The sequence below is a fragment of the Parus major genome, chromosome 1 (assembly GCF_001522545.3).
Source record: "Parus major isolate Abel chromosome 1, Parus_major1.1, whole genome shotgun sequence".
Lineage (NCBI taxonomy): Eukaryota > Metazoa > Chordata > Aves > Passeriformes > Paridae > Parus > Parus major.
The window spans coordinates 107,888,330-107,903,422 of record NC_031768.1 but is presented as its reverse complement, the minus strand read 5'-3'; the positions used below and the strand labels follow the sequence as shown (position 1 = coordinate 107,903,422).

Genomic DNA, 15,093 nt, shown 5'->3' with positions numbered 1-15,093 from the left:
GCACACTCACCATGCACTATCAGGACATATTCTGTGCTGTTTCGGCCAATGGGATTTTTTGCTTCACATCGGTATGTGCCATTGTCTGTTTTGTTTAGGAAGCTGATGCTTAGAACCCTGCCATTGACAACCATTCTCTCTGGATCTGGTAGTTCTCCACCATCCTTTGTCCACAGTACTGGTTCTGGCCTGTTGGATCAAAGCAAGGCATTTGTTTAGACACGTGAAACACGTATATGCAACATCTACATCAGGAACAGCAGCATCAGCCTCTCATCAACAGTCACCTACCATCCCAAGAATACTTCAATTTCTGGATCTAATGAATTGTCACAGTTACAACCTTACCATCCTGGATATGAACCTCTAAAGAAAGTGAAAGAACAAGCAGAAAAATAAGAAAGAAGACAAATAAAAAAAAAAAAAAAGGAAGCAGAACAGTACTACAACAGCATAAGATCTTTCCTAAATTTCAAAAAAATTGTTCTCATGAGGTTTCAGGGCCCACAGATGCTTGGCAAGGTAAGTGCAAATAGGATGATACAGGTGTAAGTGTTTTGTAAATGTATTCTTCAATTACCTAGGCCATTCATATTCACAAGTAAACTTGAATGCACTGAGTATTTTTCCTGAACCAGGCATATCAGTCCCAAAGTAGCACGTGCTACACACAACCTAAACTTGTTTCTCTTGCTGCATTGTGTCACAGCCCACCCCTTTTCCCACCTTTTCTTCATCCTTCCCTTAAATAATTCCTTGTTCCACATGTTATCACAAGAAATGTGAGATTCAACTCAAAATCCTGGATTTTCTTCTCTTGTGAAACCTTTCCTCTTTTGCCTGATGCACTCACATCAAACATGCCAAAGGCAATGCCCTGGCAGTGATCAGCCCCTAGGCAAGGCAAGGGCACCTCAGAGAAGGGAACTGTCAGTCCTGAAGGTTCACATACACCTCCCCACTGGCAAGGCATCCCTGACTCCTTCCCAGAGACTCTCAAGAAGCTCCACAGTCCATGAGCCCTGCCTAACAGACAGCAGGATGTATTTATTACTGACACACAGCCTTTACTTGCGTGTAACAAGATATACCTTCAAATTTACGTGAGGGAAATCACCACAAAGACAGGCCTGTAACTGGGAATGAAAGATTGGTTTACTGAATCTTGTCTGTGAGCAGACAGCATCACAGGCCTCTCACACCAGTCACTTCAGCAGGATATTCACAGCCTGGGCATTCAAAGCTACCTTGCTTGTAGCTTTGTGCAGCATAAGCCACATATCAATCTCTAACCAAAGATGCCAGTTGTATGACTCAGTAATTAACCAAAATATAATACACTGTTATAAAATCAGCAGTTGCCAGGTTAGTCAGCAGTAGCACTCAAGAAACACTTCATTTCTCTAATTTGAAGCAGGTGTTTAAAGCCTATTAGATATAATAAGTGCTAAAAAAAAGAGAATTAAACCTAAATACTTAAGGAAAAGCATTTAGCCAAACTGTTGCTTCATAAACAGAAAAATAGTTCTGATGGCTATAATGACATGATTTTCTTTTGAGTTAGACAACACATGTAAACAGCAGGAATCTTTCTGAAATGCACTTAGTTCTACAAAATTCAAATTAGTCCTTGAAGAAAAATATTTATTCTGAAATTTAATAGATTTACATACATTTTAGTAATATTTTGGATGATACCCTGTTGAAATGTTGTCAAACTTAGTACTTAGACTGGCTATTCTCCGAAGTCTTTTTCCCAGAAAATCATATGCTCAGAGAATAAAAGCAAGGATTAAGAACTGGTGATGTGATGGGCCTTATTTATGCCTTACCATAAATATGCCTTAATCCTCTTCCTAAATTCATTTCCATGAACTGGTATGCACACACACATGATACCCAATATGTACACACTTTCTGTTTTATGCAAGCAGGGAATCCAGATGTCCATGCTGGTGTAGAAACATCGCCCTACAGAGTTCCCAGCATTAAGGTGTGATTTGCCGCGATATGTTCAGGTGGATTTGTTCAATTTTCCGGCCAACTCCGCATTGTTTCCCATTTACCAGCTTACTGTGGATCTGTAATCCCAGGAGTGGGGACTCTGAAACACTTCTGCTACAAATGTGCACCATTACCTGCATAAACGGCGTGTTAAAGCAACTTCTGTGCAGCGGTAATTTATGGAACTTAGGTTTTAAATTGAAACTAGATGGCATATCCTAGGGGGAAACCTATAGGATAACAAATAAGTATGAAATGGAGCTGTAGATATAAATTATTCAGGGAGCTCTGTCACATTGTAATACACCAACTCTAGTCTTATACAAAGCACTTAGCTGTGGTTGCAAAATGATGTGCGGCAGAAAAGCCAGGGCTTAGCGAGAGGCAGATCTGCATTCTCTGGGTGTTGGGGAAGCTGCTGATCAAGAGTGAATATTCAGCCATCCTGTGCTGTATTTGTGGCAGCAGCAGAGCAATTCCTGGGCAGCAGGACCACAGGAACACATCCTGGTGGCCGGGCACAGCTCTCCCTCCACCCCACCGCTCCCGGGCACGGTGGTGCCTAAAGCAGCAACTCTGTCACGGGCACAGAGGTGAATTCTGCCTGCACTGCTGGGGAGCTCTGACATACTTGGTCTAAGCAATTCACACTAGGCAGAATTGAGCTAAGAACGTGAGAGGTGCTCCTGCACCCAGGCCATCACACTGCTGTGGTCAGCAACAGTGGGATGGCTCTTTCAGGTAAGCATGTGAGTACATCCATTTCCTGCTGTCCATTCCTCCTGCACTCTGCCAGCAACCACAGCCATCCCGTCAGGGGTGCTGCAGGCCACATCTCTCCTTCTCTTTTGTATCTTCTCAATATTTAGACCTGGTGCCTATAAAAATATCTTTTGGAATCTTCTTATGCTTGTCTGTCAACCCAACCTCCTGCAGCAATGAGTTCTGGAAGTTCCCGACCTGCCATGCAAAATGGTGTTTACTTTTATCTGTCCTTCACTGCTCTCCTAGAAGTGGCAATGAATATTGCAGGACAGGGTAACACTCCTTCCTGTTATAACAGTCCAGCACTTAGCAGGCCTGTCTCTCCCCCTTTTTCTCTGTTTGTTAGAATTTGATGTCTTCTGAGATTATCAGCAGGGAAAAAAACTACACAAAAAAAGGGGCAAAGGAATCCTGACTTTAGAGCACATTGGCTATTCTTTCATAGTTGTCTTTGCACCTTCATTGTCCAAAGCTGAAAGACTGGAACAGCTTGCTTTCTCTGTCACAAGGCATAGACAAGTGTGAACTCCCCACACATTTATCCTACTGAAACCTGTCCACATGTGCAGACCCAGACAGAGGTTCTTGTTCCTACCCAACATTTTGAAAGGGATGCTTAGGTTTGACATGCTAAAACACCTGACAAATATGTACATTCCTAATATTGCATATTTTCTCTATTGCATACATCTCCAACATAGCAGAATTTCAGTGAGTTTTTGTTGTTTTTTTTTTTTAATACTAATGAATTGCCACAACTTTCTCGATTCCTGAACCAGAACGAACGGGGATGCTTGTACAAACACTACCTTCCATTAGAGCATTCAGTGAAAGCCTTAGAAAAAGGCACTGGTTTTTAGTATGGAAATTTGAGTTTGTTAACTGTCTTCATGTTAGCCTCAAAACCTGACACAGAACCAACAAGATTTGCTATTCCTTTCCAGTCAGAACAAAATGGGATTAAAATGAAGGTATAAAACACTGGAGTGAAGTTCCACAACAATTCATGTTTTATATTGTGGTACTTTTCTTACAAACAACTGAACAAAGAATTGGTAAATACAGCAAAACTATTTTCTGGTCTTGAGAGTAGAGAAACTTTCAAAACAAATCAGAGAGAAAGGTAAAGGCAAACTGAAATACAGTGGGAAAAAAATAAATTAAAAACCACATGCTTTGGCACTGCCTTACTTTTTAACAAGTGCTGACATAACATGAAAGTCAACAATTATATTTGTCTGCATTATTTTATTTTTTTTTTAGCTGAGGCCTTTGAAATTACACAGGAGTATTTTAAGATGAGATTGGCAATTTTCTGTCCCTTTCTCCACCCTTAACCCACATACAGGAATGTTTCAGTGCGTTCCTGTAATTCTCCTCTCTAGTGAGATCTTTATATATAATTATAACAGTTAACTTACCCTTCATTTAAATATTATACATATATCTATTGCATTATGTTTTCTTTTTGAACAGAGTGAATTTAAGCAATGCAAACCATTTTAACTTGAAACTTCTTGGCTGTATGCATTTTTGTTGCCCTTTTCCAATTTTTGTGTACAGAAAGGTCACGTACAAAGCGTTCTTCACGGGGTCCTTAATGAACAACACTTGGACAACTTACTGATCCATTATAATAGCACAGAATAACCTTTTCATTTCCATAAGATCACACTCAGAAAAAAGCCCTGACCAACCAAAACAAACAACAAAAATACCCCAAGGGAACCTTTTTACATGTCCAGTCTCAGTGGGGATGTTATCATCCAACTGGGTCTCGAAGCATCCTGTCAAAATTTTGTAGCCAATGTGGGTATAAATAAAGATGGAAGATGAAAAATTTGAGGAAGACTAACAAGACAAAACAAAATTCATTATTTTGAGTAGATCCCTCGCCAAAAATATCTTTTAGTTCTCCAAAGAGAACTTGTATTCTCTGAAGTCCATAAAAAACATAATCTAGTGGATATGTTCAAATGAGTAATGGAAAATGCATCACAAGATTTATCAGTGTTTCTTGTTGAAAACCTGGTGCAATGTTAAAAGTCATCTAAGGGAATGATTGCTTCATTAATTTGAAACTTATAGTTCCTTTGTATCAAGAAACTGGATTTTTAGCTTTGCCAGTTAATCATCCACTTGAAAGTCTAAACCCTGGGGGAACCTCTTGTTTATATGAAGTCTCAGTCTGAGGAGTCATATTGGGATGAGCTGGTTTGGGAGCATTTCATCTATCAAAAACATCAATATCCACAGTGTCTAACCTTTCATAAAAGGCTTGGATGGATAGATTTTATTTTATGAGATAAGAACTCTCTGTGATTTTCTATTTCTGCAAAACCTGAGTAACCTTCACAGAGTCTTTTTCTCCCCAGAAGAATTAGTAAAGAATATCCAAAGCAGCTTTCACAAAGTTCTCTTATTTTTTAAGGAGGAAGCTTTGAACATCTGAGTTGACTATTATTTTATTTGCCTCTGCTTTTCTGTTTTAAGCATCTCAGCAGACATAATGTAGCCTAAAACTATTTATAATGTTCTATAATAATACTTTTTAAATGGTGAAAAATTGAATTACCAAAAATATGTTAAAAAATGAGGTGTCAACTAAATATAGATTTCAACTTTTTATATCACAAAAAATTTGACAGGAATTTACAGCTATAAAGTGAACAACAAAAAGTTTTGAAGAGAGCTGCAGCATATTATGCTTTTGAAAAAGGTGCATAAATAATAAGCATAAAGATGTAAAAAGAATCTCACATGTGCTAAGATTCATCATTTACAGGGGAAAAAAAGAGAACATTAAGAAATAAAAAAAAAGAAAATGAGGAAAAGGAAAGCAAGAAAGAAAACAAAAAAAAACCAAGCCAGCTAAAAACCAAATGCCCTTCATTCCTTACCTTTTGTCCAAGACAGAGAAAGCCTTTGCTTTGCTCATCACATCTACACTGAGGTGACAGACTTGCCTGCCTGTATCTTGCTCTGGATAAATCTGGCAGTCCTCCCACCCTGGCTGGATTACAGGTGCTAACCATGCTGATATGATAGACTAAATTTGCAGCTGAAAGTTCTTATCCCTCAGCAGACTGTGACAGCAACTGATTAAAGTGAATCAAGAGTCTTTTCAAAGCAAAGATACTTATTCTTCTACCCAAAGATACAAAGTATATCTTGTTAGAGGGTAAAAGAGTAATTTTTCATGCTCATATTTCTTCCTATCTACACTCTAATATTTCCTTGCACCTCATATTAAGGTTCCTTTCAGGTCTAAAAACTTTGCCTGTGGGAAATTGACTGCTCTGTTTCTGCATTAATTATTTTATTTTAGTTTTTTTTTTTTTTGTATTTCCTCTCATCAGGCTGATAATCCATTTCCTTTTATCCTTTAGTACCCTTAGGGTCTAGGACACCCTTTGACCTAAGGCTTTCCACCTTTAACACAACTCTGCAATGCTGCTGCTCTCTGTCTGGAGAGATTTTCCCAACTGATCATCAAGCCATTCAATTTGTAACATCTTTGAAACTACTTACCTCTAGTTTTTCCCTTTGTGCATATCATGTTCCCCCTCCCCACCCCCCAAAAAAAAATCCCCACAACATTTCACTTGCCAGTAATTTTCAAGAAGGCAAGGAAATATCAGACTAATATTCTGAAAAGTGCCTAATCCACATATATATGCATATATATATATATATATGTGTGTGTGTGTGTGTGTGAAGCTTCTTACCTAATTCCAGTATTATTCACAATCTTCTCAGAGCAGTATAAAAGCCCTGCTGTGAACAGCATTTTAGGGAATGGCTTTCTCATAGTCATGAGACAGATCAACAAGAGAACTTATGTGAAATCAGAAGACAACTTATCCCTGAATTGCATCAGAAATACCCCTTGTATTCTACTATTGTAAGCAGCAGGGAGGATAGAAATGGACAAAAAGATTGAAAAGAAAAAAAACCCAACAAAACAAACCCAACAAAAGTTTGTGAGGGAATTGCCAAGCTATAACCTGTCCTTCTGGCATCCCACTTCACACAAATCTCTCCCACATTTGTCATATACTACACCAGCTTTCAAACCTCTGGTGTCTCATTTCTTCCCCCCTCCATTGTTTTATTTTCTCTGAATCTGACCAACTTTCAAAACAATAGATTGGGCATTTCTACTCCTCTGTTATTTCTCAAGACATTTCTGCACCAGGCAAGCAGTGGTATCCATGAAAGACAAAAGTTACTGAACTAATTAATTTATGCCTCCCATCACTTATGAATCTAGAAACCAAAAAATGGAGGAGGAAGAGGTTGCCATATTTCCAAATTTTCAAGGCCAGGCCATCACTTAGGAGCAAATAGAACTGAAGATAACTCCTTAACTTATGCATACTATAAAGATGATGGGTAATCCTCTTCTTTTAAATACACCATCAGGTCAGGGAATAGGCACTGACTTAATTTTTTTTTCAAAATAAATCTGGAAAAACCTGGACATTTTAATGCATTTTTAGTAGTTCAAATCAAAACGCCAAGTATTTTGGAACACTTTTAGTAGCCAGCTAATAACCACACTTTTTATATGTATTTCAAAGTCTGAGGCTCAAACCATCTCAAGTTCAGAGGAAACACTATAACCTCTACAGTTTATGAACAGCTTTAATAAGAAGTCTGCTTTAAAACCTTGTCTTTAAAAAAAATTGGCATGTATGGCTATACTGTTCATTTTATGCCACCAGTTTATAAATAATTTATATTCCTTTTAAATTTTAACCAGGGAAAAAAAAAAAAAAGTCCTCCACAGAAGTAAAGCATGTCTTTCAAAAAGATTCCTGAGGCTAAAAAGGCACAAGGAGAGGTGCAGGCCAGTACAGCAGCAGGAAAGAGGGGAAAAAAAACCCAAAAAAACAAGCAAACAAAAAGACTCAAACCACATTAAACAATCTTATGTCATAAATCCTGCCTCACTTTCTGGGGAACAGAGGCCTTGCAGGAGCCATGGCCACTGTGAGCTAACTGGCAATAGCTCAAGGACAAAGCAGGAGGCAACACTTCACAAGAAACCTCTGCAGGTTGGCCTACACTTGGCCACAGATCAGATAAGGAGTTTTCCAATTCCTATAAAGCAGCAGGGACGCTGGTTTTGTATCAGAATTCTTGTACTGAAGGCCTGATATGGGCAGATTGCAGAACACTCACCTGTTCAGGGGGATGCACAAGGTGTTATCTGCCCTGCAGCCCTTCAGGAGCTCTCACAGGCAATGGATAAGACACACCTAATGACATATCAGTAATTAAAGAAAAGTGACAGCCTTGTTTTTAGGAGATTGTGACAGAAAGCAAGGGGATAGAGACCTCTAGCAGGTGCATCTCCCTCACTGCTGCAGCAGGGGAAGGCAGCAGCAGCAGAGCTCTGAAGCTGCCCCCTCATCCAGAGGATGGAAATCCAGCAGAGCCAAGCACCAAACTGATGGCCAGGCAATCTCACACAGGGAAAGAAGCAAGAAAAACCCACAGAAACACAATGATGCCTTGAAAGCTTCTTTAAAATTCTGGAGCCGAAAGTACTTTGGATCAGCACCGGAGCACGATTATACACGTCCTTCCCCTGTTCTGCCCGGGATTGGTGCCACATATTGATGTGCAAATTACAAAGACAAATCCCTTTCCTTTCACTCTCATAAGCTAAGACCGACACTCTCAGATAAGAGCAGGGAAGGAAAGAGGGGAGAAACTATATACAGATAAGTGAATATAAAGAATAATTGTCACATCTTCCTTAAATATCTTACTGCTGCTCCTAAAGGTTTTCTCTTTCCTGTCAGAGTGCAGCTGAAATGATAAATGCCATGTAACAATTTTATTCACGTGAAAAATTGTTGATTAAATATTGAAATCTTAATGGCCTGGTTTCACTGTAATTCCAGCTCTATATGTTTCTAATTATGTAGTCAGTATTCAAACAGCTAGATCTTTGGGCTTCCTATGCTGCTATTTACACCTTGTTGATTCCTTCTTAACCTTTAAGAGCTATTGAGAAATTAGGAGATTATTCTTTTTCATCAGTTGTAAGTAAAGCATGACTATAAGAACAAAGGATGATGGAAATTGCCATGGATTAAATGAACAGTATCTGGAAAAAAAATGTATTTCAAACACATGCAAATGTCAGCAGTATTAAGATAATATGGTGCTCAAGTGGATGCATCAGAATGGCTGCTGAAAATTACTGGGATTAACCAGGAACTATGTTCTTAATGTTAATGAAGTACTGCTGGGGATTGGAAAGCTGCAGCAAAGCATAATGATAGGATGTGCACACCTTAGTTACTGTGTATGTCATAGAACAGAGGAAAATAACATCTTCTCATCTGGCACATCGTCAGACCCGTTTCTAACACCCTGTCTCCTCACACCAGCTTACAAACACACTGCATCCCCAGCCAGGGGAGCAAGCACTGAGGAAAATACTGATTTATCAGCAATAACAGAGAAAAAAATAGCAGGAAGAGCTTCAGCACCACTGATTTTATATGCTTTACATTTTCATGCTACAGGATTAAGGAAGGTATATTTCATTAAGATAGCCTGGTTTACATAGGTTATGCTGAAGTGCCACATAGAGATAATGGTTGGGACTGCAAAAAACAAGAAGCAGGCAGTAACTCCTGTCACACCACATTTTCAGTTCCTTTTTCATTATGTCTGTTGGTCATATCCTCAATGCCAGTTGAGGTCTGAAGGGTATATCATGGAATTAATGAGCAAATATTATTATGAGGGGTTTTTTTTCCGCTTTGACACGTCCTGATTTTCAACTGCTTAGATATTTCAGGCTGCCACACTGATGGATGTTCACACACCTAATTTGCATTGTTTTGAATTTGCCTTCACTGTGTCCCAACATTCAGCAGAAACTTTGTTATTACAATAAGCTGAGAAATCCCATCTAAGAAACGCCAGCTGCGTTTTCTGAGTTAAGGTCAAATGCTTGCTGGCACCAGAATCAAAGAGGAAAATGAAGAGCGGCTGATTCATTTCCACTTCTTCCATTAAGTAAACAGTTGAAAATCTCATTCACAGTTATTTGCTTGTCCAAATACTACTTGTTTGAAATCATTTGCTGCTGATGTAAGACACAGTCAAGGAGAAGCCTCATTAAACTAAAATTCCTTCCTGCACTTGAGGTGCAGTGACAACACCCAGGGAGCTGATAAAAGCACCAGTGCTGCATCTTGGATGACAAGCAAGGACTTCAGTACCAACCCTCATTAACCAAGGTATGCACTTCTTGACTTTCAATGCATGTAAGAACGTCAGGAAGTTTGGGAGATGAAGCAAAATATCCTCTTTTCACCAGAGAAGAAACCATTCCTAACTAGCCACAGCAATGACATTTCTAAGATCTTCTGTTGAATTTTGCCTTTTCAGCAAGTAAATATCTGTTGCTATATACAACAGTTTATAGGAGCACCAAAGGAATTAAAATACACTATAAAATTTTTGTACCTCAGTTATTTTTTTCACCAGTGTAAAGAAAAGCTGATGTTGAAGCGTACTGTATTGAATCATAATGAATAATAAAATGTTTCGTGCTTTCAAGGTAATATAACAATATCCTAACAATAATACACTGTGAACCTTCAAGCATTTGTATTTCAGAGCTAAGTTCTATACCATGGTTTGTGTCAATTTCTTTAGCATCTAAAAATAACTTCTGAAATGGCAATACAATAAAGGGGAAAATAAATAAACATTATTTACTTAAAGAAGTTTGTTTTCTTTTCCCAAATGTGTTATTATCTCCAGACAGAGAGGAGTGCTTTAGCTCACACAAACTTCTCTCACACAGAAGATTATTCATTAGTACCTTCATGGTAATAATTTTAGTACTGTAAAGAAGATATCCTCAAGCTCTCCATGGGATCCAGCTGCATTAGCATCCAGTCCCAGCAAGCCACAGCAGCCCATGTTCAATGCTTAGCAGTGAAAGAACAGCTGCACTGAGTCAGACAAAAAGTTCAGCTAGCCCAGTCCCTTAACTCCAACACCAGGGAAAAGCAGATGTCTAGGGAACAGGCCAAGCACAGATCTCAGGCATTTCTGCTACCAAGCAGTTTAAAAATACTCTGTAAACCTTAAGGACTTGCTGTTTCATGAACTTAGGCAGTTTTCCCTTGAATTACTGTGAATTTTCACTATCTGCCATATCCATTGACAACAAATTCCCAGCGTTTACCACTCATTTTATGAAAATTTATGTCCTTGCTTGGCAACAAAGCTGGTTCTTATTAGTTTAATTCACTCTGAAACATTTCTGTTTGTAGAGAGAATGAATTGGCAGTCCTTAACAACTACCTCTGTACCATTCACAATTTTGGAAACATCTCTAATGTTCCCTTTCTATACCAAATAGGCCACCACAAGGTCTATTTCCTGTGCCTTTCAAGGATTGTTTACAAAATGTTTATAAAATGGGCTTTTCCCTTTGCAAAAGGAATTCCAACCCCATGAAATTTTGCCTTTATTTAGATGACTGCTAATTCTGATCCTTTTTACAAATTTCAGTATTTGAGAAGCTCAGATGTCAGTTCTATAGACATGGACATTCTTCTGCTCCTGCTGACTTCTGTTCGTAAAAATGTACTGACAAACTTTCCATTATTTAATCAAAAAATAACATTTATTTTCAAGTTTCTTTTCTAGTTATTCCTTAAACACATTTTTTTTTTTTTTAGTGGTTTGGCTTACTGAATTTTTATATTTAATCTGCCAAGATCTAAGAATCTTCTCTTTCCTATGGAAAACAACTTCAGCTTTTCAAATTATAGCTTTGCCCTTTTTATTACTTTGATTTCTCTTCTGTTTAGCCTCACCAACTTCTTCTTCTCAAGGGATTCTGCTAGGTGATATGGATTGACCCTGTGGTTCTAAACTCTTATTTTTCTAGCATAGTCCTCAGGCTGCCTGGAAAGTTTTAATTCTCTTGGTTGCCCCTTACAACTCCTTCTTAACAAGATTCTTCATTTTTATGTAGTTCCTCTTTTTGATGTTGATTACCATATAATTGCCCAGACTTTACTTTTTGCCTCTAGGTGCAAACAGCAAATAAATACTTTTTAAAGAACGAGCTGAATGAAGATGGTGCTGAGAGCTCCCTCAGTCTGTGACACCCTTTGGAAGATTCTAGAAATTGTGTGTACCAGGTAGAAAGGTAGGTTAGGGATATTTGAGAGCATTAGAAAGTAAAAAAAAAAACAAAACCAAAAAACAAACATAACCCCCATAAACAAACAAACCAACCAACCCAACAAAAAATCATAATCAAAAAGCAACAGTAAGTGGAAACACTGATCTGTCCCTCCCCTCATCCCCCAGAGACACCCACAGCCCCTCCCATTGCAGGGATAACACAATCCATCCCACCAGCACTTCTTCATCCTTGGTAAATCTCTACAATTCCATCTTAAAACTGATCAATCCAGTTCTCCTAAGAAGGAATAAACCAAAGCAATGGATAGAGGTGAGGCAGGAGCAGGAGCAGTTGTCCCACAGCCCCTGGAGGAAAATACTTTGGAGCAGCATTCTCCTGTGCAAGACTGCAAATCTCAGACTCAGTCTTTCCTTAGCTCCTAAATAATGTAAGTTTTGGGGTAATATGGACATGGCAATTTCATTTTTAACCAGTCAAAGAATTCTCCAAGATCTTCCTTGCAATGCAAAGTCAAAGACGACCTAAGCCAAACAAGGGATAATTTGTTGCACTACTAATAAATTAAAACAATCTATTACTTCTCTTCCCTCTTTACTGCCATGCCTGTCAGAACCACAACCCCATTTATCTTGTCATCTCATTTTTTTCTGAGGTTATGGTGATCATAGAGCAGCGTTAAGCTCCTCTAGAAGGATGGTGCTTTACCCTGCTAGCTTACACCACATTCACGTTCTCAGGGTGCTCTGCTGCTGTAAATGTGGGGTAAAAATGCAGATATTCAATCAGCTGGTGCTCCCCTGTGACACTGGGTGTTCCCCTTAACATCTGCTACACATATTCCTGAATTGTGAAACGTCATCAGTATAATCAGCATGATTTACACTGAAAAAGTTCAACTAATGTGCCTTTTTGTGTACTACTGCCAGAGTTTGATTCAAAAACTCTATAATTTTATGTGTAACTGTAGCTAAACACTTGTCTACAGAAACTGAAGTATCTAAAAGGCCAAACATCAGATCCTCTCCCAAAACTTCCTTCTCATGTTCTAACTTGCAGTCTCATACTTAGAATTACCTCTCTGTATCTCAATTTTATCTATTCTATTCCACAGGCCTTTTTTATTTCAGCATGTGTTTTCACCTGAGAGCAAGGAAAAGAATTATTTCAAAGGCCATGCACATGCAAAATGGATTTAATGAGTACTAAAAATGCTGCGTGCAGTTGTTTTTCATACTGTACTTTCTGCACTTTTATGAGTAAACACTGCAAAAAAGGGATGCTTAAAAAAGAGGAAAAGCAATTATTGAGTTGAGCCTATTAGGCAATGTGATCATTTTACAGAACACTAAAGGGGAAGTTCTTAAGCACTGCAGGAGGTTTTATTGTAAAGTGTAATTTTCAGACAGCCACTAATGCTCCCACCTGCTTCTTTTTGTGCCACACTTTTTCTAACACCAATTTCCCTGCTTTCTGCAAAATACTGGGGAAAAGAAAAAAATTACAAAAAAGTGTAGAATATCCCAGCTGGAAAAGAAGATACAAGCTCCCAGAAGGACAGGATGTTTAATACAAACTGAAATTTAATCTAGTGAATATACATACTGTATCTCAGCAAAAATGCTACCTGCTTCATAATATGTTATCTACAATATCATGGCATAATTCTACAGTGGAGGTGTAATGTCAGTGAAATATTGGTGTAGAAAGCCTTAAGTTGAATATTTACACAATCCTTTAAAATAATTGGCTTTTACCTGCAAAGACAAACTACCTATCTGGAAAGTTTCACCAGGCAGCTTTTTTCCCCTGCAATTTATATGATATTCTTCATAAGATTTTAGAACATTTTACTGAAAATGAGCACTCATTAAACATAACATAATAGATGTGCACTAAATCAAGGAAGGAGATATCATTAGCACAAACTCCTTCAAAATTACAATAATTCCAAAATTGGTCAACATTTCTCTGTGTTTGACAATAACCACAGGAGACAGAGTGATTAACATCAGCTGAGATGGGACATATCACATTAGATCAAATTAACAGGGTTTGAGTTAACCATCACCTACTCAGAGTAAGTTCTTTGTGGAGAAATAGAAGCTTACACTTCTCCAACAGCAAAAACCATACAGACAGCCTAAATGGGATAAAAATACAGAGCTGAAAAATCAATGTTTAAAAAAAAAAAAAAGACAAAGTAAGAACATTTCAAGAAACTATAACAAGGGCAAAGAGACAGGCAGGACAGAGATACCAGTGGTATTTTCAGAAGACAGGCTCTATCTAACTGCTGAACAAGCCAAATTCAAAGAAAGACAACTTGGAAGGGACAGAGAGCAAGACAAAAGACAGGAATAGGAGGACTTGAGCTATCCTGAGAGCTGTTCCCAGTGACAAGGAACACAGGCCTGAGAACCCTGAGGAGGGTTTCTTCCCCTTCTCCCAGTCTGTATGCACAGATACAATACCCTGTCCACTTGTAGGCATTTATTCAAGCATATATTTACAGAACCTTGCCCAAAGCTGTGTGTGACATGTGTCCCTGGAAACCTCACTGTAAACCCAGAGCATTCAGAAGGCATAAATCAGATAAAGATATTTCAGCTAATGCCAGCTCTGGGATCAAGGCAAAGAGAACCAGGGAGGCTCCTGGTTAGTTAAATGCACGTCATTTTTGTTCAAAAACATCCACCTTTCTGCTAAGACAAAGATCTAAACATAAAGCAGTGAAACCTCAGCACCTAAATTCCCCCCTCTTTTTTTTTTTCACCCCCACTTCTTTGATTTTACTTGTAGATGGTCCTTTCCAGAGAAACCAGAGACTCTTACAAGTCAGGATCTCTTATGTACAAATGCATATGAAGCTTAAGGGATAAATACTTTGATGCCACATTCATGTTTTGCCAGGGTAGTATTTCATCATGGATATGGAAAAATCCATCCAATTTTCCAAATCATTAATATTTATTGATGCTGCCTGAGCTTCCAGTTTGAGCTGTGGATTGATTCTGAACAGTGATTTATAAACACAGAAACATGGATGCTTTTCCAGATTCATTATGATTATTCATATAGGCAGAATTGATACCAGCGTTCCTTTCTAGGCTCCTAGGTACTCA

At 38.4% G+C, this 15,093-nt stretch overlaps 1 protein-coding gene across 3 annotated transcripts in view; it reads right to left on the bottom strand.

Annotated features, from left to right (window-relative positions):
- CADM2 (cell adhesion molecule 2) overlaps positions 1-15,093 on the bottom strand; it is a 574,407-nt gene that overhangs the window by 67,824 nt on the left and 491,490 nt on the right. For all 3 annotated transcript variants that reach the window (XM_015632251.1, XM_015632240.2, XM_015632246.2), the window contains one exon: positions 11-189. In XM_015632251.1, coding sequence (XP_015487737.1) covers positions 11-189 — 179 coding nt within the window. The remainder of the gene's footprint in view (positions 1-10; positions 190-15,093) is intronic.